The 27,870-nt window shown below is 50.3% G+C and overlaps 1 protein-coding gene across 1 annotated transcript in view; it reads right to left on the reverse strand.

Annotated features, from left to right (window-relative positions):
* Positions 1-5,080: 5,080 nt before the first annotated feature.
* Positions 5,081-27,870, reverse strand: part of AFAP1L2 (actin filament associated protein 1 like 2) — a 28,994-nt gene continuing 6,204 nt past the window's right edge. Inside the window, exons 4-18 of the mRNA XM_074159174.1 lie at positions 23,928-24,018; positions 17,777-17,982; positions 17,024-17,203; positions 16,346-16,435; positions 15,467-15,551; positions 14,163-14,267; positions 13,298-13,509; positions 11,324-11,469; positions 10,614-10,725; positions 9,713-9,952; positions 9,447-9,624; positions 9,060-9,227; positions 8,621-8,802; positions 7,871-7,999; positions 5,081-7,499 (exon numbers count right to left, since the gene is read on the reverse strand). Of these exons, the coding sequence (XP_074015275.1) occupies positions 7,473-7,499; positions 7,871-7,999; positions 8,621-8,802; positions 9,060-9,227; positions 9,447-9,624; positions 9,713-9,952; positions 10,614-10,725; positions 11,324-11,469; positions 13,298-13,509; positions 14,163-14,267; positions 15,467-15,551; positions 16,346-16,435; positions 17,024-17,203; positions 17,777-17,982; positions 23,928-24,018 (2,151 nt within the window). The 3' untranslated portion in view covers positions 5,081-7,472. The remainder of the gene's footprint in view (positions 7,500-7,870; positions 8,000-8,620; positions 8,803-9,059; positions 9,228-9,446; positions 9,625-9,712; positions 9,953-10,613; positions 10,726-11,323; positions 11,470-13,297; positions 13,510-14,162; positions 14,268-15,466; positions 15,552-16,345; positions 16,436-17,023; positions 17,204-17,776; positions 17,983-23,927; positions 24,019-27,870) is intronic.

Genomic DNA, 27,870 nt, shown 5'->3' on the forward strand with positions numbered 1-27,870 from the left:
ATGCCCCCATCATTTCCAAACAAATGTCTGGGCTGTTGTAGACTCTGGATGGAGCCATGGTTTGTACCATCCTGCTGGTCTGTGGACCTCAGTTTGCGTGCTTTCAGGTTTAACTCCATTCCACCCCTCCCAGCCTCACTCTTATCTGTCAGCCACAGTCTGACCTAGAGGGGACAAGATCAGGACAACCTCCTGAACGTCTGCATGGGAGCAGAGCATGGCAGGCAATGTGCAGGTCAGAGGAAAGAGGCTTGGACCTCTTCTCCCAGGTCTCATCCACCCTTTCCTTTCTCCTCCTGCTGGCCAGCTCTTTGCTTTCTCCTTTGTCAGTGTATGTTTTTTTTCTTATTCCTTCTTTTTTTGACCATTCCAAGTCAAGTCTCAGCTCTGCTCTTTCCGTGGCTCTGAGCTTTACCATGTCACTTTGCTCTCCTTTTGGAGCTGGCTGTGGAGAACAGGGTGCTTGTCCTGGCCTGAACCCAGACAGATGAGCTGAACGGCATTTCTGCCTCCCCTCGTTCTTTTAAGCTAATCTTGTCTCGAGCGCAGCAGCAGTCTCTGCAGCACAAGCTGGTGTGCTGTGGTGGTTCGCATGCGTCTCCAAAGACAGTTTGGCCTCATGCCCACATCCTTCAGAGCATCAGTCTCATTGGATCACTAGATCAATTTGCCCATGAAGCTGTAAAATTTTTGTAATTGCTACCCCAGGTCCCGTGGTTCACACTGTTGGGTTGTTCTCTGCTGCCTTTCCCATGGCGTCCATCACCTCAGGAGAGCAGGAGCAGCTCTGGACAGGGCTGAGGCAGAGACATTAACTGCGACTGCCAGCACTTGTGAAAATGGTGTCTGTTGTTCCCAGAAGAAGAAAAATCCCTTCACCCAGATGTCCTGGCCCTGTGTTTGAATAGTAACATTAGATGTACAAAGAGAGACACAAATTACTCCGCAGGTTCATTGTCAAAAGAAGAATGGTCTAAAGCACTCTCGGGGATGGAAGCTGGCAGTGAGACAGGAGTGTCACTATTGTACCCAGTGGGAGAAACCAGGCTAGGAGAAGGGAGTTTTCCTCTTTCTTTTCACTGCCACTGTAGTAGATTGTCTGTGTCCTTCCGTGCCTAAGGCAGGGCAAAATAGAGGCTTAGTTTGAAGGGCTGACATTTGAGACAGAAAGAGAAACTGATCTATTAACGTTACTGAGGCATGGCTGTAGCTAATCACTGCCTCTGCTGTAAGACTGTCAGTTGTCTCTTGCAGGGAGAATGGGCTAGATCAGACTCACAGCTGACACCCAAAAGACATGGTTTGTATTCTGTGGTGCAGAAGCACCCCTGGAGCCAGCTGGATTCCAGCCAAACTGCTCAGAAAACTCTCCCTGGCCTCCCTGGAGAGACCATGATTTCACACCCTCACTCCCCCGTCTTGTCGCTGGGTTTGCATCTTCTGCAGATTTCTGTGCTATATTTGTCTGACAAACAGCGTCGTTAGTTCACTCCTCACAGTCAGAGGAGAGCCACCAAGCTGGTGAGGGGTCTAGAGAACAAGTCATATGAGGAGAGGCTGAGGGAACTGGGCATGTTTGGTTTGGAGAAGAGGAGGCTGAGGGGAGACCTCATTGCCCTCTACAACTCCCTGAAAGGAGGTTGTAGAGAGGTGGGTGTTGGCCTCTTCTCCCAGGTGAATAACGGCAGGACCAGAGGAAATGGTCTGAAGTTGCGGCAGGAGAGGTTTAGATTAGATATTAGGAAGAATTACTTTACTGAGAGAGGGGTCAGGCACTGGAACAGCCTGCCCAGGGAGGTGATGGAGTCACCGTCCCTGGAGGTATTTAAGAAACGTGTAGACATGGCACTTCAGGGCATGCTCTAGTGCCCGAGATTGTTGGTTTGTGTCTGTTTGTGGGTGGCTGTGGTGTGTGGTTGTGGGTGTTTGTTTTGTGTGGGGTTTTTTTTTGGTTTTGTTTTGGGTTTGGTATTTGTTTTTTTTTTTGTTGTTGTTGTTTTTTGGGGTTTGTTTTTTTTTTTTGGTGGTTGGACTCAATGATCTCAAAGGTCCCTTCCAACCACGAAGATTCTGTGATTCTGTGATTTGTCCTCTGCAGGGTCAGCCTTCCCTCTCAAATGGAAGTATATTTACCTTGTCTGGCACGCAGCTCTGGAGCTGGGCTGTGTTTTCCAGCCTCATGCAGGTGCTTCGGGCCTTTTCCTTGTACCTATGTTGCCCGCTCAGTGCTGCTGAGCACTTTGCCTTGTGGAAAATGTGTCTTGGATGTAATCTTTGTTTGGAAGTTCTTTTAATAGCTAGTTTACATAGCTTATTTACCTAGCTAGTAAGTACATTTTAGAGTGCATGTGCTTTACTGGGACAAAAGGGTGCTTGCTGAGTCCTGAGTTGGGGGAAAACCCTGCATTTGTACCATCCTGCTGGTTTTAAGCACAGATCGTCAAACCCTCTCTGTGGGATTCAGGAATCGCAGACTGTGAAATCTCATGCTGGAGACAACATTTTAACCCTGGATGGGATACATATAGCCCTGTGCATCAGGTTTTCAAGTAGAGATGGTATGAAAGAAACTCATGGAGGAGTTCCAGGAAAGCTGGTTCCTAGTAGCCAGCCCTTCGCCTCTGGGTGCATCTGGCTGAGGTCTCAGTGCTTGAAACGCCCCAGGTATCCCCATGTGTCAGGGACCTACATGTGTGCTGTGACTGTGACCTTCCTCCTCAATGTGGCTGAACGCTGAAGCCATGGATGGTTGCTCTGGCGGTGGCAGCACCCACCAGTTCTCCTTTTGTACAGGACAAAGCACTTTGCGAGGTAAGGAGGTGTTGGGGCATTGGGAGGAGATGGGAAAAGCTGAGCTGATAACAGGATCAGGGTGTATGGGATGGTCTTGGAGAGAGTCGCTGAACCCACAGACAAGCAGGACATTGCTGAACAGTTGTTGGGGCTGTTTTCTTTTGGTTTTGTTTTTCCTCTTAAAATTTGGAGTTGAAGACCCTGGCTAATTTCTAGGCCCTTTCCCTGCAAATTTTAATTAAAAAAGAGTAAGTGACTTGGGTCTCTGACATGGTCCCTCATTAAATTCACTCTCACAGACTTGCTTTGATTTAATCAGAAATACTTAATGAGAGCTAACCTGATGGGAGCTCGTTCCCTTAAGGCTGGGTTGGTGTTTGAGCCTGGCACAGCCACGGAGGAGGTGGGGTCCCTGCAAAGCTTGCACTAATCCCGTCTGGCATCAGGGGAGCCCAGAGGATGCTGTCTGTGCCAGGTTGTTGTTAGATGTCTGGGCTGTTACTAATGGAGCCGTGAATTCCTCTTGCTCTGCAGGATTGCTGGATGAGCCTTGGCTGGTCATGGGCCCATGTGCTGGCTTCAGGGGAGAGCCTGTTTCTCCTTTAAGGAACTGGCACCTAAGTAAGTGCCACAAATTTCACCCCTTTAAGTCTTACCTTCCCTCAGCAAGTGAAATCATGCCTGCTTGTCATGAGTAAATGTGTTTGGTGCCTGTACTGTAAAGGTTGGGGCAGGGAAGCTGGGCTTCATACCTTGCTGTGGCACCCTCCCTGGGCACTGATGCCCAGGGCCATTCTGTGAGAGGTACTGCAGTGCTGGCACCGTGCCTGCTGATGCTCTCCATAAAGCCAGCTGGCTGCTTCAGCTTGCAAAGCATCTGCAATCTTATTCTCTTCAGTAGAAGTAAATTAATTTGATTCATACCTAAGACAACTTATATAAACATTTAGGCCAACTTCTCTACCAATAAGAGACAGATTATTTTTTTTTCCTTTAAAATTTCCTTTACTTGTGTCTTAGTTGAAAATCAAAGTGCTCATTAGCTCTCTTGATGTGCTAGGCAGGACCCCCAGTAGCTGTTGTAGGGTTGCTCTATGTATCCACAGCAAGAAGTGAAGGTTCTTGGCTGAGAAACTAGCTAAGAAAAATGGTTTGTAGCAGCAAATTTCTTTCCAGAAGAATATAGGCTTCTGCTTGCAACACACCACGGGTCCCACGGTGGCCTGGCTGCATTGTGTACAGGTAAGACTTAGCTGGAATAAGTAACACAGCAATAACAGTAAGCATTAAATTGTGTGTTAGACATTCAGTGGCAGTTGGAGCTCTGCCCCTCTGCGTAGCTGTGTCATTGCGTCTGATCCCTCAATGTGATATTTTGTGGGATGAGACTGCATTGGGTCAGGCTGGAGAGCTTTGTGGTGCTCTGGGTGAGCCAGCCCTTTAGTCTGGGTGCAGCTGGGACCCTTGGCCAGCTGTGTTTGCTGCCGGGATGCTCCACAGGGATCAGAAGGCAGAGGTGTGCTGGGGACAGCTGGAGCTGACAAAAGTAACTGCTGCCCCTTCAGCTCATAAAAACAGCAATCCCAAGTCAAGTTGTTCTTTTGGGATTCCTGGGGTCAGAGGCTGGTGGGACGCTAATGGGATTTTGGCAGGTTTTTGTCAATGGCTGGGCTAGGAAAGGGGGAGGAGTGGGACCTTCCGCAGGACCTTGTTCCATAATTACGGTGTCTTCCCAAGCTTCCTGCAGAAGTGAAGCTAGTAGTGGTACAGCCATCAAACGCTATTTCACAGATGTATCTGGTTTGGTGTCTGTTCTGTAGAGACTGGCCTCAAACCCTTTCTTTACTAACTCTTTTTCTTCTTTTCCAGCTGAACCCCATCCCGGTTTTTCCTTCAGTGGCTGCAGCTGGCGCTAAGCATTGCACAGGGTGGCTATCTAGTGGCCAGAGGAAGGTAGTGGATGTGTTTTTCTCTGCTGGTTCTGTGCAAGAGGACTGTGCTACGTGAGATACAGGCAGGAGCCTGTTACATGTATTCATGCAAATTGTAAGAGCTATTGCTATTTTTTTTTCAGTCGGTTAGCTGTCCACAAATTTATTTGGTTGATGGTGCAGGCACTATAGAGGAATAAATTATTTAAGATACAGTCCATTGCAGCTGTAGACTGTGTAGCTAAGGGACTTGTAGTAACTAACAGGGGTTTGATGTGCTTAAAATCTGTGGGAAAGTAGAGCGGAGACAAGCCATATCAGAAAGGAAAAAAAAAAAAAACCACACTGGTAACATCATATACTCAACGTTTTATTATAAAACCCTCTAAAGCGCCACTTTATAGGTCACAGTTACAACAGAGGAAATGCCTTGAGTTAGGAAAACAATGGGGACACAGAGACATTGTTTAACGGTTCTCGTCTGGGGAAATGTGTGTTGCTCAGGACTTGCCTACGTTTACCACCCCCTGATGGAGACATCCCAGCAGGACCACCGCAGATGATGGGGCTGTGGAGCCGAAAGCAGAGCTGCTCTCGTCCATCGCTGTCTCAGTACCACTGTGAAATGTCTGGACAACTCCTGGAGGACAACAGCGGGGTGCATGGTGAGGGCATGGCACCACACATATACTTTGGGTGTAGAGAGGGTCTCCTGCCAGCTCATGATGGGGCAAAACAAAAGCTTTGTGCTGTCTGTGGCCTCCCTGAGCTTTGGAGAGGAAAAGGCCCCTGGGTCCTGAGCCAGAATTTTTAGTGGTTTATTTGCATGAGTTTTTCCTATGTACAAACCTTGCGCAGGGACAGGCCTGACCGCTGGGGCTGATTCTGAACTCGAGGCCTGGGATTAGCACGTTCCTCCATCTGCACTGCAGCAGAGACTTTAAAAGCAAAAAACACAACGGGAGCGAGGGCACCTTTCTTGCCTCCAGGATACCCTCACCAAGTGCTTTGTTGCACCCCAGCTCTGTGGCAGCGGCGAGCAAGCCGAGAGCCCCTTGGGAGCACATCCTCACTCACCCCAGTGCCACCAACACCTCTGGGTGTCACAGCCCTGCGCAGTCCCCCCAGGGCTGTTGGGCCTTTGTGTGAAGAAGGATCAGTCCTTTAGAGGTGGCCTCCAGCCTGTCAAAGGTTTTTCAAGGGTTAGGAAGGTATATTTTGCCCCTGCGTGATGCTCATTGGTGTAGCTGCAGGACCCCAGGAACAACCCAGCCAGGGTCCCGGTGCTGCTTTGGCTTTGCAGGGTTGGAAAACAGCTGCAGCCCCCGCACACTCGACCCAGTTACTGAGGCTGGACCCCAGCGCTGAAGGACCATCAGATGTGTCTCCAGGCCATCAGACATGACAGCAATTTACAGGAAGGAGATTTACATGGATTTCTGACACCTCCCCTACACCCCTTCAGATTTCAATGTCTTTAAGTCTAGCTGTCCCAAATGTCCAACATCTTTCATTAGAAAACTTGGCTAGGGCAGAGAGAGGTGGGCTTTGTGGGTCACACTGCCAGGGCCCAAAGGCTATATTAAGTTTAGTAAGTTGGGAATAAGGGTGACAGCACCAAGATGGCCAGCAGCCCATCAGAGAGACGGTGGTGCAACCTCACCTGCTGGGCCTGGAGGCGAACCCTGCCCACGTGGAGGGGCCTCTTTAGCACAGAGATGTCTTCAGCAGATTGTACGGCTGTGGGGTTGGCTTGGCCTGCTATGGCTCTGTGGGGACCAGAGAGCATCAGTAAAGTGGTGCTCACAGCCAGGGCAGGAACATGGGGATGGCTTTACCTCCCATCTCCTGGGAAGGGGCAAGCCCTGAAGGGTGCAGCTTCCCCATCGAACAAATGAGCAGGCCTGGCCCTTTGATAAATTATTAACAAGCATTCAAATATGATTTTTTTTTTTTTTTTTTTTCCCAGAACAAACTCCTCAGGTGAAGTTGATCAAGATCTTCAAGAAAATTAACTGAGTCTGCTTGGCAGATCTTCTTTGCCCAGAGCTCTTGGTGCCACCAGTATGGAGCAGAGCTTTTACAGCACAAGAAGGTGAGAAGGGATCTTTCTTGATATTCTGGCAAACATGAAGTGGGCTGGTAGGAGTAAGCACATTCTGGGATGCATCGGGACAGTGACTGAAAATCCCCTGGACAGGCTTCTCATTCATGACTCAAGCATCGCTCAGGCTTGGGTATTGCCCTTGACTGAAGGCTGGGTGATCTGCAGCTGAGTGATGACTGGCAGCGAGACAGGTGAGGCTTTAGTTGACTGAAATTTGCCACGACAGACTGAAAACCACTGGGGTATAAAGAATAGCAGAGGCCCCTTCTGAATCTGCTACTGTCACTAATATAGAAACCTTAATAACTCATTGATAAACCTCCAGAGTAGAAATACACAAAACACCCCTATGTACAGTAACATTCTTGTGTACATCAACTGGGTTAGGAATTTGATGCAAGGATTGCCACTGCTTGTTATTGGTTTAGCTACGTGATTGGGACTTGTCTGGAAAGAGCAAGATCGTTTGGGGTAATTTGTATCGGCAGCTCCATTGCTGCGTCCGAGCAGCTGGCGTGACACGGAGGAGGCGCTTGGTGTGTGGCTGGGTTGCACACCCAACCTCCACCGGCAGATGGTTGCATCCCCTTGGCCATGCATAGGCAATTCCAGTCTTTAGTCCATCTCTGAAAAATGTGGTTCTAACTAGCTCCCTTCTTCTCCCATTCCTGCCAAAGAATAAAGGCAATTTAGACAAAAGGTAAATCTGGCAAGCACTGTAGCTGTAATGTCACAGGATCGAATCAATCATCTGCTACCCCAGTGGCATTGACCACAGGGTGGGTGTCAGGGATGTCCCTCTGTCATAAGCAATGCACACATTTATTCATTTAAATCACAGCCAGGGCAAGCCCAGGTGAAAAGACCAGAGGGAAACCAGGCTGGCCTGCTCCAAGTGGTGCTCAGTTAGGGATGCTTCCCAGACCAAGACATGAGACCCCCCACAACCCCATCCTACCCCAGCCACTCTTCTCCACTGCCAGGAGGGAAAAGCAGTGACTGTCCCAGGATTTTTCTCCTATATCAATCAGCACATTACCTTAGCTTTCTGTAGGACTGTTCCCTTCCCCGTCACCATGACAGACAAAGGCCGGTTTTTTAAAGCTGTTGCTGAATTGACTGGTGAGTTCTCTGCGCTGCTTGCTGGACTGGCACTTTTTGCCTGAATCTACAATAAAAATAATAGAAATTGTGTTGACTTTTTACTGTGGAGAGAGATTGCTGCCTTTCACCACCATCTTCTAGAAAAGCTCAACAGTCCCGGTCCACTTGCACTGAGAGAGGTTCTTCAGTGATGTGCTGATTTCAAAATACCACCAGGATGTGCGTGGTGTTGAGGACTCAAGCACAGGTACAGAGCAGGACGCAGGTGCTGACCATCTCCGTTTCCTGGGAACCAAATTCCCAGGAAGAAATTTAAATGCCTGAATCTACCACCGAAAAAACACCCCTTGGCTCAGCTGAGTATAGAAGAAGCTCCACCCAGACCTGCTCGGCGCCTGTTGCTCAAGGTCCTACACGGAAATACAGCTGCTTTCCTGAGCCCCAGCCCCTCTTCACCTCCCCATCGCTGCTCTTGTCTCATTTTATTATTATACTATTGTTTCATTTTTATTATATTAATATACTTATGTATAATAGAAATATAAACATAAATATAAAAATTATATATTGTAATTATTATTATTTATTATTATTATTTTTTATTATATTATTAAGTGGGCTGAGATGGTGCAACTACCCGGCTGCCGGGAAGCTGCTGTACAGCCCAGGAGTGCCCCCCACATACCCGGGGGGCTGCGTTCTCCAGGTGTGTGGTGTCCACCGCTGTGCCCAGTGTCACCGGGCCGGACTCTGCCTTCTTCAGGTTCTCCTTCACCTCCACCAGGCTCAGCTCCAGGTCCACCCTCCGGCTCTCCTTCCTTTTGCACTCTTCTTCTATCTCCTTCAGCCTCTGCTCCAGGCTTTTGTCTGTGAAGGGAAGGGTAACTTGGTGCCACAGGGGAACTTGGGGAGCAAGGACTAAAGCATGTCCTTATATTTTGCCCCAAGAGGGACTGACAGAGCAAGCTCTTGCTCGAGCGCAATCTGGGCTAAATGGTTTGGCTCAAAGCACCAGGTCTTCCCCCTGCCCCTTCTGGTCCCAGGTGGGCCAGGTTCATTGCCCCCTCCTGCCCCGTGGTGCCACCTTGGCTCATTCCCACACATCGCCCCTTGCCCTGCTCTACCTGTGCTGCCCCCAAGCATTTCCTTCAGCTCCCGCCTCTCCTTGCGCAGCTGGGTGAGCTGAGCCCGGATTTCATCCTTCTCCTTCTCCAGCCTCTCCTTCTCCTCCGTGAACCTCTTCACCTCCGCCTCCGTCCTGTTCTTGCCCAGCTTGGTTTCCACTGCTGCTGCTGGAAACACAACCCACCAAAACAAGCTTAAGCCAGGGGAAAAAACAGGAGGGAAAAACCTTTTTGGGTGCTTGGAAACAAAATGAATAAGAGTCTGGAAAGTCACGAACCAGCAGACTCATTGGGCACTGTAAAGCTACTGTATGGCAGTAGGCAAAACTCATGCCCGGAGCACCACCTCCTTCCAAGCCCCCTTGTCCCCCTGTGCAGCCCACTCACCCGGCAGTGGCATCTTGGGCCGGTGTGCGGGCACCAGCTGGGGACTGCCTGCTGTCACCGTGCCTGCCGGCGGCTCGGGGGCTGGCTGGGGGAAGGCAATGTTCTGCTGCTGCGTCTGGATTTTGACGGCGGGCATCCGTGGCGGCGTCTCATCGGGCTCTGGCTTCTCTGGGTGTTTCTGGAAGGGGAAACAAGGTGAGATGATGTGGATGGGGGATCTGGCCCACTGATGAAGCCTGGCCCCACAGTGCAGCTCAGGACAGTACCTGCTCCAAGGTCTCCATCGCCTTATTACAGGGCTCAGCTTCTTTGACCACGAGGGCTGTCTCGAGTGCGCTCTCTGCTGCAGCCTTGTTGGCGGCCCTTTCTAAGGTTGGTGAGCTGAGGGGTGAAGGCTGGCATGACTTCTTGCCAGCACAGTGTAGGAAGGACTTCACTGGGGTGAGATCCAGGTACACTCTGTCTTGTTCCCCTTCCAATTTGCTCTCACTCTTGGGTACTTCTTCCTGTAAAAGGAGAAAGTTCCCCTGAAAAGGGACCATCTGCTGCAGCCAGACGTACAGGCAAAGTCTCACTGCGGAGCAGAGCAGCAGCATCTCAGGCAACCTGGAGTATTTTCCATAAACCTTACAGGAACTAAAACCCCATTCTCTAAGTCATTCCATACAGGGCTTTTTGGTGTACTGAAGGGAAGTCCAGTCCCCTCCTGCTCTCCTTCACTAGGTCTTTCCACCGGTAGCAGCAGTGCCACGCAAGGATCTCACACTGTTGTACATAACAGCATGGCCCATCTTTCTTTTCATTACGCACAGGACTTCATCTCACAGACACCAAAAGGAATTTTGATAGACTCCAACCACTCCACTGTCTATGTCCAAATAATCCACGCTGTTTGCTGACAGAAACTGGGGTTTCATACCAGCTGCCTGAGAATCCCTAGAGCACCCTGATGGAACCCTCTCTCCCGTTCCTTATCAACTCCTCTCCAGCACCCGCTTCTGCCCCGTTGCAAAAGCCTGGATTTCCCCAGGGGCTGGGAATCCCCTTTGCTGCAGTTTGAAAACTCTCCCCCTTCACTGCCGGAGTCTCCTCTGGCCAGATGTTTGCCCATGGTGTCTGCAGAGCTCGCTGCAGCTGGGGGGCTCCCTGTGGCACGGGGCATCTTACCGCAGGCAGGTCTGGCAGGTCCACGTCGTCGTACAGCTCCTCCTGCTGCACCCTGCCCTTCGGCAGGTTGTCGATGTAGGCGTTGGGCTCGGAGTACTTCCTCTGCATTAAGCTGTGGAGAGGCAGTGGGACATCCCATCAGGAGGGATGGGCCTCGCTGCGTGGCTGCAATATACTGAATTTTGGGGCATCTGAACACAGTGGTCCCTGGGGTCCGGGCAGGGCCACGTGGCCAGACGCAGGAGATGAGAAGGTAGAGCCGTGCAGCAATGTGATCAACGCTCTCCTTGCCCATTAAGCAGCACCCACCAGAGAGGGGCTACACTTCCCCTTGGCTTTTTCCTTTCTCGCCCAGCCCTCGGGCACAGCAGCACAATGCCCCTGCCCCAGTGGCACAGCAGCTCTGTGAGCACCATGGCCGCACAGCCCCAGCCAAGCCCACCCCACCAACCTGCCACTGCAAAGGCCACCTGAGCGTCTGCCCCTAACCCTGTGGCAGCTGCAGCTCAGGTTAGACATGTCATGGTGAGACAACAAGAAGTGCTCTTCTGTCCCACACTGTGCTTTCAAAGCAAGCAACCAAGTCACAGCCACGAATGCACCACCTAACCCTGCAGCAGCCAACCTCTCCCAAGTGGAGGGACCCCACCGCTCCAGCTTGCTTCCCCTCCACCAGTCCCTGCAGCCCCCACACATTACCACTGACGTACAAGAACGAGTTCTTCGCAGCGCTCACAATGCAGGAGATCCGGTCAGCATCCACGTAATCGTAGGTAAACTCCTCCGGGTCTGTTTTCGAACCTGACTCCGACAAGAGGAGGCCCAGCCAGTGGCCCATTTCCTCCGAGGACTTTGCCTACGAGGTGAGCAGACAGACAGCACGGGCTGCAACAGCAGTTCCTCTGCACTCCCAAGGCTATGGCTGATGTCGCCTTGGCTAGGGAACTATGCTGGCTGTCCCCTGGGCTTGCAAGGGGAAAGATGAACCGCCAGGTATTTATATTAAATCTGAGACCACGTGAAAAGAAATACCCCTCTGTGTATGGGGTAGGCCAGGCTGGATGGGGCGTTGAGCAATCTGGTCTAGGGGGAGGTGTCCCTGCCTATGGCAGGGAGGTTGAAACTCGATGATCTTTAAGGTCTCTTCCAACCCAAACTGTTGTATGCTTCTAGGGACTGATTTGTAAATTTGGAAGACATATGAATGCAGCTTTTTGCTTAACTCCTTCCTAGAATTTCTAGTTGGTCTGCATTTTCCTTTCAGCGATGATCAACTCAGCTGCCTACACAAGTAAGAGAAGTCTCCGTGGCTGGAGGTGCTGGTGAGGAGCCGGCTTTGGAGCAGGACATGTGGGTATTATATTGCACCAGCAGAGCGCAGCAATGGGATTGCCAAACACCGACTCCAGGAGATCCCAGCACACCAGGGAGCCTGCGAGCTCCTCACACTGGAGCCCAAACCCCTTCCAGGGCTGTTTGCCCAGGAGAGAGTTTAAAGTGGGATCAGAGAAGAACTTCAAAGAGTCCCCCTCGCTTTAATACGGGCAGTACCAAATTCCCAGCTGCAGTGAACAGTCTGACATTTTGCAAAATTAAAAGTTAAATACGGTGCCTCAAAGTCAACTCTAGCAAATACCCACATGCCCTTCCCAGCAGTGGGGGATTTCTACCTGGAGCAGGAAGGAGTGGGCTGCTGCAGCCATCTTTACATCTTTTGCTTTGATTCGAGGAGTTAGAGCAGTAAGCACAAAGTGAAATTCAGGGCAAGTGAATCCCAAATTGGAAGGTATATTTTAAGCTCCCAATCTGTTTTATTTAGCAGAGACTTCAGTCCCTGGGAAGCCAGCCAGCCAGGCAGTCTGTACATTGAGTCTGACATCCCAACAAAATACAGATCCTTCCATTCACATAATGTAAATTTTCCCAGCACCTCTTCTTCACATCTGTAATTAGGCAAAATTTCTTAAGACACAGACATACCCTGAAACAGAAGCTAAACAAAAACACCTTCAAACTTCATGGCAGGCACTCAGAGTCTGTTGTTTAGCTATAAATATTCCACCCACTGCAAAAATACAGGAAATTGCTCACATTGTCCACCTCCTACTATAATCACGCTGTCGTCAGAGAGAACTAAGATTAGAGATAAACAGTCCTGGATGCAGGCAAAGGAAAGTAACAGATGGAGATGAATTCACTTGCACTTTCAGGGGCAGATCTCTGATCAGTTTACTTGGGATGCGTGACCCATGGCTTTGGGAGTCTCCAGAAGATGAAGTTCTCTGTTCCTCCTAACCACAGACTTACATCCCTAAAGTGGCATTCCTCTCATCTCACGTTAGCCATCTGAAATACATCCCATATAACTTAATCGTGCAAGCTTATCCTGTGTTTAGTGGAAAGAGATGGGCACCTCCAGAGGACCCTTCATCCCATCCTAAGATGAGTGCCTAAGATGAAGGCTGAATGGTCCTCTGGAGGCGCCAGCATCAGACAGGGCCTGGATTACCAGCACGGTGGGACACCTTCTGGGTGACCACAGGCAGATGAACCAATGTCCCACACTTCAGGTTCTGTTTTGCTGGACTAAGGGTTCCTCTGGAGGACCTCACTGGCATTTAGTCCAACTAAGACACCCAAGTTGATGACTTAAAGCAGAGCTTGCTTAGACATATACACCCTACCTCCAGAATGACCCGTTCTTCCCCGTTGTGCAGGATGCGGAAGGAGTAGAGGTGATCAGGGCTTGGCTCTGGGATAACTTCACAACCTGCCAAGCTCAGGGGTTGCTGAGCCAGTTTGCTTCGGTTCTTGTCCTGGTAGAAATGGAGGTGACCGTCTTTTACCTGACACCAGCGGGACTTCCACTGGCTGTTCACTAGCACGTTCAGGTAACCTGCAAGCAAGCACAGGTTACTTAGGCATATTTTCCACCCCACGGGGAGAGGAAATCCAAACTCATTTGTGTGCACAGGGATGTCTGATGAATAAGTTCTGAGGTCACCACACAACACAAAGCCACAGGCAACAACAAAGAGCAAAAGCAGAAAGACGAACTCTGCTGTCCACATGAAACAGGGTGAAAAGGGTAAGAATCAATTCAAAATGAGATCCTTGAAATTCAGGTTAGGTTTGGAGCAACAAGTTGGCTGCAGATGGTTGCTCAAAGCTGGTCCCAGATGGTGAATACCAGCTGACCTACACAACCCTCTCCCTGCTGACTCCCACACCTTGGGCTGATGCCTAGGAAGAGCAGCACAGATGCCCTCTGTAGGCATGTCTGGTGTTACCTGCCCTTCCTTTTGGGTCACCCTGTGAGCTATTGCCCACCCTTGTAAGCCACGCAGTCACCTTAATGTGTAAGGGGCACCACAGCCTGTATGGATTTACTGGCACGGACCAAGCCGACTGTGGCCTCTTGCCTCCTCCAGCAGGACAGCCGGGCACATGCGGGTTTGAGAAGGAAGGTGGCTGGTGCTCAGCCTGCCCTGCACACCGAGATCCAACCCCGAGACAAGTACCTGCAGGGGAATTCATGTTGCCACTTACTGGAAGTCTCCAGGGATCTCTCTGGGCTATCCAGGGAACTGGATTTTTTCCTCCCGAGGTTCATCAGGTTGCTTAGTTTCAGGCCAGTTGTGCCCTTCTTCTTAACTACCAGAAAAGAAAAAGACACGTGTGGTTTTCCCAACTCCCAGCCAGACGCACAGCCCGCTGTCCCAGCTGGGTGTCCTGCCCCAAAGCTGCCTGCGCTGCTGTCCTGCACCCAACACTGCTGTGGCACACACATCCCTTGCAGAAGCCACACCTGTGACGTGGGGACAGGCTGTAATAGTCCAAAGCCCAGGGAGATGATGAGCAAGACGGCACCAGTAACCTTCGTTAAGTGACTTGCCAAACACACTTAATCTATATGGTGTCCAAACACCCAGAGGCTGCTGGAGCTGCAGGAAGGCTGTTTGCACAGGTGCCAACCTCCCTTTGCTTTCTTACACTACAAAGAATTGAATTAAAAACTATTACTCATAAATATTTACTGCCTTCAAGTCTTTTCCCTTCTAAAAGAGGGACTCAAAGTGGAGAGGGGGAAAGCTTTTGCCCAAAAAGCCTCTTCATCCTTTCCCACTGAGCACCTCAGTCAGTGCATGGATATGGCTGAGCTGTGTAGTCATCAGGGAATCCTCATAAGAAATCTAGTTGGATGTTTTTACTCCAGACTTTCTTTCTCTCTAGCATAACAAAGTGATGAAGTGCTAGTGCAGGGGACTCAGCAGCCAAGCTCCATCTGTTGAGTGACTCCAGTGAGTTCTCTGCATGGATTTCTCTTTCTCTCTAATATGTAGATGAGTTCCACCATCCTTCTAACAGAGCATCTCCTCTTACAATGTACATACCTGCCCCATCTTATGGATGGAGAATGAAGCTTAAAGCCCAGAGTTGGATGCCCTAGTGCGAAGGTCTAACTCTTCCATTGGAGACAGCTCAGCCTTTCACACAGGTACTCCAAGTTTCTCCGCAGAGATCTTTAAGGAAAGTCACTTAGGTTGCATTTATGCCACCTTAAACCATCCCAAAGTGACTTGTCCAGTGTCACGCAGGATCATGTGGTAGGGCAGATATCACCCCCATCCTAACTAACTGCTGAGAAATCCCAACATCTACTTGTCACCTCATTATGGAAAAAAACCACTGAAATCAATTCAGTCAATTCACAGGCAGTGAATTCACATGCAGCCTTCACCCTGCATGAGGTGAGTTGGGGGTGGCAGTGGCACAAGACACTACAGAAACCCTCACTGCACATACAGGGTCGATGGCCCACTTTACCCCTCATTCCCAGGGTGAATTTTTACCATCTTTTATCTCTGCCATTTCTGGGTGCCCATCCGTGCTGCTCCCGCTCTCGGAGGCTGCAGAGTACCTCTCGGATACCTCCACCTGTCAACAAGCACCAGACACAAGCTCCACAGATGGACGTGACCCATTCCTCCAGCCAGTACCCGACTCAAGTGCCTTTTCCCCGCTCTGAAATGACGAGGTCCCACCCTCTCCGTAGCAGATGCTTTCACACAGACATCCCCTGTCCACCCACTCATGCTGTGCCCTCCCTGTTATTTCTCAGCCTGGCATGGGCAGATCCAGCACAAAAACCACCCCGGCTGGGCTCATCTCTGAGGTGATGTGGTGGCACCACCAGTGCCACCCTGTGGCCTCCTGCCCTGCAGCCTGGCTGCTGGGGGCATTTGCTAGTCCCCATAGGAGGGCATGGGCAGAGGAACTGACCAGGTGCCAAAACAGGTCCATTTAGGGTGTCCTGAAACTTACAAAAGTTTCTTTTTTCTCACACTGTTTTGGAACAAACGGCTCCCCAAGGATTATCACCTAAACCTGGACTAAAGACTGGCCCAAGCCCTGGTGTCCAAGGGTCTATGTCCCCTTCCAAAGCTCCTGGTGAGCACAACTGCCCTGTTGGATGAGATAGTGCTGCTGCCCTGTATGGAGGAGAGCCCAATGCTGAGTCACTTTTGAAGGAAAGATGTGTCAACAAAATTAAGATTGCAAAGCAAAATTAAGATTGTTCCAATAATGCTCCTTTTCAGCACAACAGGGGTCTGGTTACACTCATATCAGTCTTTGCTCAGAAAAAATTACTGCACCTACAACTATTATTCATGAAGGGAACAGGGTGGAAAAGCCTAAGTGCTAGTTCTCTCTGTAGAGACAAGATGTACCTTTGGGTAACTGAGACGCTGCGAATCTGGGATGTACTGGTTGCCTTCACCGCCTCCTTCGCAGAGCAGACCACTGGTCTCCTGGATTACCTGTACAGAAGGGGAAGCCATAGCCTGTGAGAGAGCTGCAGTAACAGGATCAATACTTCTCCCCAACCCAGGACAGGCAAAACCACAGCAGCCCGGGAGACCCACGGTTTATGTTCCCTGCGACCCCGGGGACGTTGGTGGTGTCGCAGCAGGCAGCCAGCAGAAACTGCTGGAGCCGGGTCAGCTGGGGAAAGGCTGCCAGCGAAGGCAGTCCTGGCGCCTCGCAGCCCGTTGCCACCTTGGTGTCTGCAAAGACTCATTCTCCTGCTGCTGTCTCGAGGAAAGGGCCACATCTCCCCCTGTCCTCAGCCAATTCAACTTGGGCACCCACACCAGACATCCCTCCTGTCGCAGCAGCTGGGCTGGGAGGTCCCTCCACAGCCTCACACATGCAGAAGGCAGCAGGGAGCTGCAGAAGGAGGCTATCCCAGGACATGAAAATGAAGTGGTGTATTTGTATACAGGCTTGCAGTGAGAAAGGGAGCCAGAGCACACAAGGACAGGACTGAGATAAGATATGGTCTCCCAGCGAAGCCAGGGTAGAAGCGTGGGAGCACCAGTGGGGCAAGCCCCAAAGGGGTCACTGACCCTGAGCCATTGCTCCGCCTGGTCTTTACTCTGCAGCCCCAGCACGATGACATCGGCGTTCATGGGGATGATCTTCAGCTTGTGCTCCTTCTTCCTCACTTGCTTTTCCTTGTGAATGACAGTGCAGCCCAGCAAATTCACGTCGAGCTGAGGGTTGTGGTCCTTGGAGCTCTTGTAGCACTGGGGAAGGAAGATCGGAGGGCAGGTAAGAGGCTGAGGAGGAGCCTTCCCTCTCGCTTGCTGGCATGAAGTCACCCCTAGAAGTAACTCAGCGCAACCACATGCATTAAACACAAGAAAGTCCTATAGGTCCTACAAGGCCGTGATGTCCACAGACTACACACAGGACATCTCTAAATGTATAGAGATATACATACATCTATGTACATGCACATACAGTCTGAAATACCTCTCACAGATACTGCTAGAAGGTCAAGCATGTGGTTAGTCAGTGGGATAAGCATCTCTTTTGCTTAACTACCTAAAAAAGTTTCCCCAAAAAGCATCTCAGGCTTTTAGGGAGTTTGGGATTTTGGCCACAAATATGCCCTTGTGTCCCCCTTCAGCAGCCCCAAGCCCACGGCACTTCTGAAAATGGAATGAGATCCACAAATCCCTGGGACATGGTTTCTGAAGCGTTGCTTCTAGAGGTACTTTGTTTTTGCCAGCTAGTTAACATGGCCCAAGGTACCACTTCCCTCCCTAGCTCATGAAAATAGGTTCTTTTAGGCAGAGGGTGGAGGATCTACCCACCAGCAACCTGCTGTCCTTGATAACACACAGCTGTTTTGCCCACTGTCCCAGCCACTTCTTTCTCCACAGGAATGCACAGATGCGGGCGTCCTTCATCAGCTCGATGGTGGCCTCTGTGGATGGCCACTGATGGGTTGCTGACTTGCCTTTGCTGCTCTCTTCTTCATCATAAGATTCATAGGAGCTACTAACGGCTTCACCATCTTCTATAACAAAAGCAAAGCTCTGTCATTAAATACATCCCCAGGACAACCCTGAGCCTGTTGCTTGCCTCAGCCATGCTCACACATGCAAAAGCTTCCAGCATAGGGATGTGTCTTTTGAGGCTCTCCTACAGGAGGATAATCAATAGGAAAATAACCCTCATAGATCCTTTTTTCTTTCTAGCCCAATATTAATCTCATTGCAATGTTTTGTGCCTAATAGTCTCACTTAACAAACACTCAAAAGACACTTCTCAGTTGACCACAGATTTGAGAACATTCTCTTAGACATTTTCTGATGTTTGCTGCTTTTTTTCACCCCCCCAAAGATGCTTTTTCAACTTTCCACTTCAAGCCAAACACTCACAATGTTTAAGGCAACAGCAAGCTACAATCAGCCCTTGTCCTCTGAATGTCAGAAGTAAAACTGGTATTTGCGAGGCCATGCAGCAAGCAATGATCTATTGTATCTGAGATGTCATTCCACTTTCCCTCTCTGGGCTAACAGGTCTCTCTCCTCAGCATCTAAGGGACAGCAAGGGGCTTTGAAGTATTACACTGTCACAGCAGCAAAAATTAGTCATAAGTGGCAGCTGTAAATAACAGTAATCACATTTTTCATGTTCATTCTTAGATGGATTGCTACTTTATTAGGGTGATTTGGGATTTTCAATACCCAGCTCTCATGTATTGTAGGTTATTGGACTTTTCAGCTGATAGGAACGGCTGGTCATTGGTGCCAGATTCATCAGAAACAATGAAAATGTTCCCAGTGACTGCAGGGGAATTTGCAATGCTCTCCTGGCGTTTACAGTACGGCTCTTATTCACCAGCAAGATGGTAAGATTTGGGCAGCATCTGTATAGGGTTTTGCATTCTTGTCCTACCAAACAGCATGGAGGAATATCATTAAGTTTCTCTCACCAGAATTTAATCTAATTTTGATTCTCATGAAATCTTAATATCCACATAAAAGTATCTATCAGCCGGGGGGGGGGGAGGAAAAGCAGCCAGAAAAGAAAAAAAAAGCATTAGGAGCTTCACTGAAGAACATTTCTTGAGTTAGTTTTATTTGTTCTTAGAATAAAAGGAACTGAGATGCAGTAACAAAAGTACAGCCTTACTCCCAGTCTCCTCTGGTGAAATCTCACTCTATAAAGTCCCTCAAGTGATCAAAGCTGCATCAATTAAGCAAACTTATTAAAAAGCAAATACTCCCTTTCAAAGTCTCTGAATGGTGCTGAAAGCACACTACTGGCTCACCACCTCCATCCTCTCAATCTATCAGAGAGTCTATCTTTTATGGGAAAACGTTACCCCCCATGCATTATCACTATGCAGACCTTGTCCACAGGTACCTGAGCAGAAACTCAGATGAAGCAGAAGTGACGAGGTTCCTCGTCCCTAGAAATACCAAGAAGCTGAACCTCTGCACTGCTAGGGACCCTTCCTCACTCAGCAGCAGCAGCAAGGATGCCAAAGGAAACCTCATCTTCTATATCTCCCTCCTTATCAACACGAGGCTATCGCTAACTGCCCCTCTCACCCCTTTGGGGTATCTCTGGTGCCCCTCACCTAGGTGTTAGGCCTCAGGCTGCCACCTTTCTCCTGTGGGAAAAAAAATGCATTTCTTCCATGCTCTCAGCAGGAGCCCTGGCTGCTCTTTCGTGCGCCAACCACAAGTGCCTCAGGAGGTGAGCTCTTCTCTACTTGAAGAGCTGGAGCTGTTGCTGGCCTGGTGACGCTGCTAGGGCCTCATGATGGAAAAGCATTTTCCAGGCTGTGTTGTTGGCAAACTGGGACAAACCTTGCTTGGGTGACTTGAGACAACAGTGTCATCACTAGTAAAGCTCACTCAATCCCAACTCACACAGCTCAGGCCCTTCAGTGCAAGGTCTCCATTTCCACCTACTGGCAGTTTCAACTAAGACAACAGTTTTATCCTCTCATTGCCGTGACATCAGCGGCAGCCATGTTCTTGGATGTCTTTCTCTCATCCACCTCTGCTTTCCTGTTTGTCTTCCCACGACCTCCCAGGGAGCTAAATCAATATCATGATGCAGGAAGCTTCAACCATCTCATACTCCAGAGCTCCCTTTGCCCAAACAGAGCACCAAACATTCGCTGAACGGCTACCTGTCAATACAGCCAGCGTTACCACGTATCAACTCCACATCAGCGACCAGAACCAGGGGAATAAAGGCTAGGGAAGTTCTCTTTATTGTAATCTCGAGCACAGGGAAAGGCACAAAAAATGCTGCCTTTTGGCAGAGAGAAGGGAGAGGTGGTTACCCTCCATGCATGTAATGGGCAATACCAGGGGGAGGCACCTCATCATCTTTGCTGAGACTGAGTTGCTGAGTTGGTAGTGTTTTGGGGATTTTTTGTTGGGGTTTTTTTTGTTGTTGTTTTTTGTTTGTTTTTTTTTTTTTTTAAAAGGCACTTCAGGTTTGGAAAGCATGCCATACCCATCGTTATTGTGGCATAAATAACGCCCTCAGTAACCTGCAACCCTGGCCTGGGTCCAGCCGCAGCAAGCCTACCAAAAAGACCTACACAGTCAAAAGGAAAGAGAAAGGGAGACAAAGAGAGAAAGCCACAGATAAGCAAATGCAGAGAACAAGGGCATCGGTCTGGCTCAGCCCCGCGCTCCCCCCTCGGCCGGCGAGGCTTCCCCATCCCTGCTGCCGGCGGCAGAACACACCGCACGGTGACACTTCAGACAGGGACGTTTTCAACCCAATCCCTCAAACAAGGCAATTCCCTTTAAAACAGAATCATCGTCATCGTAATTAAAATCAGCCAGGGCAGATGAGCTGTTTCAGCCGGAATAATTATTGCTCAGTTGGCAGTCACGTCGCCCCTTGCGTTTTCACTCTGTTTCTTATCGCACCCTTCAATTATGCAAACGCAGCCGAGGACGGAGACGATAACGGTTTAACACATTTCAGCCCAGGAGGAAAGGGAAGCAGCAGCATTTGCCAGAGCTGTAAAATGAAAGGCAGAGGCGTCCCCACCAGAGAAGCGAGAATCCTGCTGATGAAAGAGGGACCCCAAGACCCAGCGGTCTCACCCGCCCGCTTTATTTTAATTAATTCACCCATGGTTTGTTGCAGTGCCTTGCAGTCCCACCTCTGACGTTGCACGGATACTCTATCTCCTCAGCCCATCTGGAGGCTTGCTTTGATGTCCCTTCTTGGCAGTGCACCCACTAATTTTAGTGATGTTCCTATTTTTGTTTGATTTCACTACGCCCATTTGTTTGGAGACGCACGGGTGCCTTCCAAGGCTCACGCTGTAATTCTGTTGGAAACACCACCAGCAGCTCCCTGGGCTGCCGGCCCCTTCCTTACCCAGCTTGTGGAGAGAGGGGGGTGAGCACACAGGGCTTGGGGGGTTACTGGGGTCAGGCTTTACCATCTTTGGCCAGGGCAAACCCACGCGTGCCCAGACCACCCTTTAGCAAAACCAGTTGCACCAAGGTCTCAAGGCAGTTGCTAGCAATGAGCGTCACTAACGCAGGACAGGGACAGGGTACTATGGCCATCTGATAATACGAGGGGGGAAAAAGGGATGGAGAACCCAGTTTTGTACTTGTTGAACCAATGGGCAGGACCAAGACCTGCAAGTCTGCCCCATGTGCCATGGGATTCAGAGCCTGATCTCGAGGCAAACCAGGGCACCAGCAGCTTCCCAGCATCGCTGCCTGCCCTGCCCTGTGCACGGTGTGCCATGCTTCACCCTCTCCCGAGCCCCCACAGCCTCCTCCTGCCACGTACCTGCTGCTCCACGTCTCTCCCTGCTCCTCCTTCTCGCTCACCCCAAGGCACCCCCTCCTCAAGCATGAGGGTGCCAAAAAGCACAGAGATTCTCAGCGACACGATGCTGCCTTCCGTCTCACGCAAACCACCGCAAAAGCCACCGGCGTTGTCCCACACCAGGTGGTTTGCGTAGACGAAGGGACCTGCTGGGGCTTGAGCCATCACGGGAGGCAAAGGCACCACACACCTCGGTGGCGAGGGACTGCCTGGGCTTGCACGTCATTCATAGCAGCCATGGACTGCCCCGTTCTGACAGTGCTCCCATCATATGGGGTTTTCTCTCTTTTTTTTGACCATGCTTGCAGGGCCCCAGTCTCTCGCTTCCTTAGGCATCTGACCAGCCTGGGTTTCAGTGGATGGTGGGTGTATTTGCATCTTTGAGCAGCAGGTTACCAGGGAAAAGTGGAGGTTTAAGCTGGGTATGTGCTTATCGCTCCCGCCAGCCAAGCCCCTCGGCACAAGGCGAGTTTATGGAGCTGCCTGGATAACGTAACCTGGGTTTCCCAGCGCACAGATCCGTGGCCATACTCCAGCTAATCCCGTGTATGTCTTTACAGGCCACGGCTCTTAGCGCGTTATCCTTTTTCCCAATGCGCAGCAGGATAAAAAAAACAGTCCATTTATCTTACAGTGCAGGCAACTGGAAACAAGGCTGCAGTGGCTGCAGGAGGGCTTCACTCCCCTGCACCCCACTTGCCACAGCCCTGCCCTCAGCCAAACGACCCAGAGCATTTCAGCAAAACCGAGCTGGCACCTAACTACACGTGGCAGAGCTGAGGGGACCTCTCCCCCTCACCAAATGGCACGTTTCACCCCGGCCATGATGAGCCTGCACATTTTCCCACCCGAGCTGGGCGCAGTCTTCCTGTTCACCACTGCAATGAAGTTGCAGTGAAAACGGGATGGCTCGGGGAAACAAAGATCTTTTTGTATCCCCCTTCTTTGTTTAGCACTGTAACTCCTAAGCCATTGTGAGACCAGCAACCCACACTGAGCTACGAGCTGCCCAGGTGTGCAAGACGCACACACGCAGCGAGGGCTGTTCGGATGCATCAACCCCCAGCCACTTCAAGCAGTGGCACCGCTGGTACCTCCCTGCCAGGGAGCTTCAAAGCCCAGTGGTGCACACTGGGGCTGGAGAAGACTGGGCTTCTCTCATGAACAGCTCAGATTCAACAGCCAAGGGTTTAGACCCAAACTTCTTCCCCTTAACTCTCACTTCTCTGCTGGACTCTCCCCACTCAGCTCTGCCCCACATCATGTACACCATTGCACCCCACTCCGCTGCAGCCGAGGCTGGGGAGCAGAGATCTGCCTCTGCAGCAGAGCCACGTAATCTGTCTCCTTTGGGCTTAAATGGGTGATAAAGCGATGACAAGATCAGCTCTGCTATCAGGTCAGAGGAGGGTAATCTCTCATGAAGTGTGTTCACCCACAGAAGGATGCAGAAATACATCTTAAAAAGTGAGGATGTGGGAGCTCAGCCTGCCTGCAGCAGTCTCCTCCCGCGGGTGACAGGTATCGGTGGCACTGCTGAGGACACTGCTGAGAGGTGCCGACCCAGGCAGCGAGTGTGCGCAGAGGGAACCCGCACACTGTCCCCTCACATGAAGGGTGGCTTTTTAATCAAGTTTACAGATTGCTAAACTGCCACAAGAGACATAGGTGAATAAACAGTCAATTATAAAAACGGTTATCACGGCTAACAGACCAACAGAGTCAGGGATTTTGAGCCCCAAAGGGACGATTAGAGCACTAGGACATGAATGCAAGCCACCACAGCTTCACCACTCACTCCTTAATAGAAACCTGTGTTTGTCTACAGCTGATCTTCCAGAAAACCATCAAGACAAAGAGAACTCACAACAGTATATAATATTTCACAGCGATGTTATATTAACCCAGGCATACTACTTACTTCTACAGGGAAGTTTAAAATTTGAGTAATTCAGTAGCCTTTTCTTTCCAACTAGCATTAGATCTGTAATACCAAGCGTGACCAGCATCAGAATACAAATTTGTCACACAGGCTGTAAGAAATGTCCACGCCTTCGTCTACTTGTTCTCATAAACCTCAAGTCCTCCATCTCCCACATGACCCCCCCCAGAGAGTTAGCTGTGATATACCGTTTACAGAGACATCATATGGCTCGGCCTCTTCGTAATATCCCTCTGGGGATTCGATCTTGGGGACCGGAGGTTGTTTTGTTTCGGGAATCTGCAGAATAAATAAATAAAAGCATGATTTAAGGTAAGAACAGATACTTGAAAAAAACCAGGGCGTTCTTTTTATTAGTGCATCCTAGTGGATAAGACCTTTTAGATGTGTACACCAGGATTTTCATGTAAACTGGTTGAGATGATGGGGAAGAAAGAGACTGTGGAGAGTTTCCAGTTAGCTCACATATAAAGGAGTTCTTTGAAATTACTGTGTAACTGTGTCATGAATATTATTTTAATTTTGCTGAAAGCCCTGGGAAAAGATCAACTCATGCATTTCCTCAAAAGCAGCAATTCCAACCCATTTGCCTTATCGTGAACTGGGACTTGTGCCTGCTGCACCGACCTCCCCTCAAGCTGCTCATTGTAACTGGGGGTGATCCTCTCTGCTATTGACCATCTGAACAGGGAACCAGAAGGGCAGACATTTGGTGAAATCCTGGCTTTCCACTGAAAAGCGTAGCCTGAGCAGTCACTGGTCCTGTCTCCAAGACTCTGACTGATAGCGAACCAACAGCTCAATTACTCTGCTTTAGGAACTATATCAGGAATCTTTAATTGTGCTCTGAGCAAAAAAATGAAGGAAATGGATAAACAACACTGATGGAAAATAAGTCTTTGAAAAGGCTCCAAGTGTTGGAAAATCCCTGTGGTGCCTGCCAAACCCCTCCCTAAACACAAGCAAGGGCTGGCAGGAAAAACAGTGCCTTGATCCTTTAGAAACACCAACACATGAGGAAAAAAAAAAAGAAAAGTGAAGCTAAGAAACAAACTTTTTACTTTTCAAGTAATTCACATGGCTGTTGAACGTGAGACAGCAGAGCCAGAGATCACAGTAGGACGAGCACAGAGCTTACACTCTTCCCAACATACGTGGCATCTCGCTTCTCCCATCACAATCTGACAGTAGCATCCCCCCTGTTCCCCAGGGAGTTGTCCCCTCTCCTCGCCCAGGTCAAACCAGCCCCTGTCATCTGACAATGGTATGCTCAGGATCACACCGCTTCACCTGGCTTCTGAACGAGACCCATGCGAATCCTGGATAGGATGTTCAGTGCCTGCAGGGCTAAAGTCCCGCTCCTCCAAGGAGGACAGGCAGAAGAGCAGGTCTCTCCCTGCAGAGACACCAATGTTGAAGGTCATGGATCATTCACGGTCCTTCGTGCCAGCTCAGGTGATTGCTCCTGGTGGTCCAGAGAAGAGAGGCCAGCTGGCCACCAGCACTGCAGAGCAGCCTAAGGCAGGATCAGTCCCTTTGCAGGTCATGCCAGCATCATCAAAGCTGTCCATCCTGCCCTGGGTATCTCCACCAACAGGTACTGCTTCCCAGAAGTAGGAAGCTTTGAAGGAGAAGATGGTCCAGCCAGCAACTGCCCATGAAGGGGAATGCCGCTGAGCCTGTGGGAGCGAGGTACCCAGACTGTACCAGCCAAAATCACACGTCTCTTGCTCCCACATGGGCAAGCTGCCCATGGCTTTGCCAACCTCGCAAACTTCTCAAGTGTCTTGGATGAAAACTCCTTCCTACGTGGGTCTGCCAGATGCTGTGAGCAAACTCTGAGCTTGCTTTCCAGAGCCACGTGAGACACACTGCCGGAAACCACTTGCCTCCAGGCACTTAGAGGTTTAGGAACTTGTCCTAATGTGTTAAATTAAAGAAATAAAAACAAACCAGCCACTCCAAAGCTTTACTTAATCCCTTCTCTGGCCAGGGAACGTGTCTGCAGTTGCCATCTGTGGTGGCCTCCTGCATGTAGCCAGCTCACATTGTGCTATGACCATAAACAAATTGCCTACACAAAGGAACGCTGTGGGTTTATTTGACACCATCCCACAAGTGGCAGGGAAGGGGGCAGGGAAGGGGCTGCTCTGTTTTGTTTCCTACAGACAATGGAAGCCAACAGGGACTAGGTGGGACTGCACCTCAGCTGCTCCAGAAGCTATTTTTTCTCTTCTCTTTCCCTAAAGGCGTGGAGTTGTTTTGTCTCTAGCTTAAGCCAAAGAGTACATGCTGTGTTATCTAACCCAGGCTGGTCATTGCAGAACATTTGCCTGTTGAGTTACGGCACAACGGAGCATGCAAATAAAGCCATCTTGGGCATCTGCATCTGCACCGTGTGACTTTCTCAGTGGACGGCTGCGGAAAGCGACGGAGCTGCCAGGGCGACCGCAGATGAAAGGTCACCGATGTCTGAGCCACAGCCTGCAGGACTCATTGTTTGAAGGTTGCTTTGGGACAAATCCAAAGAAATTAGTGGGATCCAGCTGGGCCACCCCTGTTGGGTTGCCCATTGACTGCTGTGTCAGTGGATGCCAGGGACAATCTGCTGTGCAGAGTTTATCACCAAATTTCTCCTGTGCCTCAGAAGGCAAGTGTAGAACAACACCTCAGGGTGCCTTAACATCACCAAACAACAGAAAACTCCACAATGCCAAAACAAATATATTCCAAGGTCCTCTCCTAACCTCCCTGTTTATGTGTAAGGACTTGTGCTCTCTCCTCCACCGCCCAGGTGGCCATAGCTCCTGCCCAGGCCAGAAGCAGCAAACACAGACAGGGAAGATGAATTTCCCCAGAGCAGCAACTTCCACACACTTACTGGGACCACATGAAAGCTCTTCCCAGCCCCGCTCCGTGATGTACGCTCAGATAGCTTTGCTGCCAACAGCTCACTGAGACTCAGATACTCACAGCAAGGAGGTACTTGATTGCTTCACCCAAGGGAGGTTAGCTCTAGTGGTAAGCAAGTGGGAGAAGCTAGTTCCCAGCAGGTGGGAGAAGATGGATGGCTTGGGTACCCTTCTCAGCTAATATCCAAGACTGTATTTTTCTAATTCCCTCATTTAATCTCCTGATTGCCTTGGGAACACCTGACTGCCGCTTCCCAGGGCATGCCTTCATTTCACCGCATTGCTGTCCTCCTGCCCACCCCCTTGCCACAGCCACCACCCCCTCCGGCTTTGAGAAAACCAAAGCCAGACAGTGATTCCTGCTCTGGTGGCTGCTCCCAGGATACTCCAGCCCCAGCTCCCTATCCCTGGCTGGCTGCGTGGGCAGAGCCCCCCTGGGGGCTGGAGCAGCTCCCAGCAGGCAACTGCACTCTGTCCAAGGGTTTGCCGGCTGCATCCCATCCTTCCCCCTTGTTATCCCAGCTCTTCCAGCTGATTCCAGCTGAGCCACACAGCCCCTTCTGGGCAGAAGTCCTGAGGCCTCACCCCTCATCCTGCTTCTTGGGAAAGGAGCAGATGCTTCTCCACAGTTGACAGATGCACCACTCCGTCCTCCTCCACGCCTCCCTCTCCTCCCCATGCACGCTCCCTGCTCTCCTTTCCTTTCACATCCCAAAATCCCAGCTACAGTGATTCCCACATCGGATCAACTACTGAACAGCAACATCCGGGGTCCCAGGGATGACCTGTGTCTCTTGAGGACAACCAGGCTGGCTTGCTGGCATGGAGACAAAATCCCACTGAAAGCTGATGGTGTTGAACTGGACCCTGGCTAGATTTATAACTGGACCCTGACCAGATTTATAGCTGCCCTAGGGGAAAATCTACAGGGCTGGCGACTCCTGCTCACAGACCCACGGGGCTGTACAACCAGCATAAAGCCCAGCACGATCACCCAATGCACGGACAACACCGGGCGCTTCAACTGGAAGCAAACCTCATCTGCTCTGCTAATGGCCAAACTGCTCAAGGCTCTGACGGCGAGGGAGATCCTGGCTCTGCCTGGGGATTGCCCCACCACCCCGCAGCTGAAGGAATTCTGGCTTTTGTAAGTTCACACCAGCAGCCTGGGCACAGCTGCTTTACAACTCAGGGGATATTTCCAAAGCAACAGTTAAGA

This window comes from Numenius arquata, chromosome 15 (assembly GCF_964106895.1).
Source record: "Numenius arquata chromosome 15, bNumArq3.hap1.1, whole genome shotgun sequence".
NCBI lineage: Eukaryota > Metazoa > Chordata > Aves > Charadriiformes > Scolopacidae > Numenius > Numenius arquata.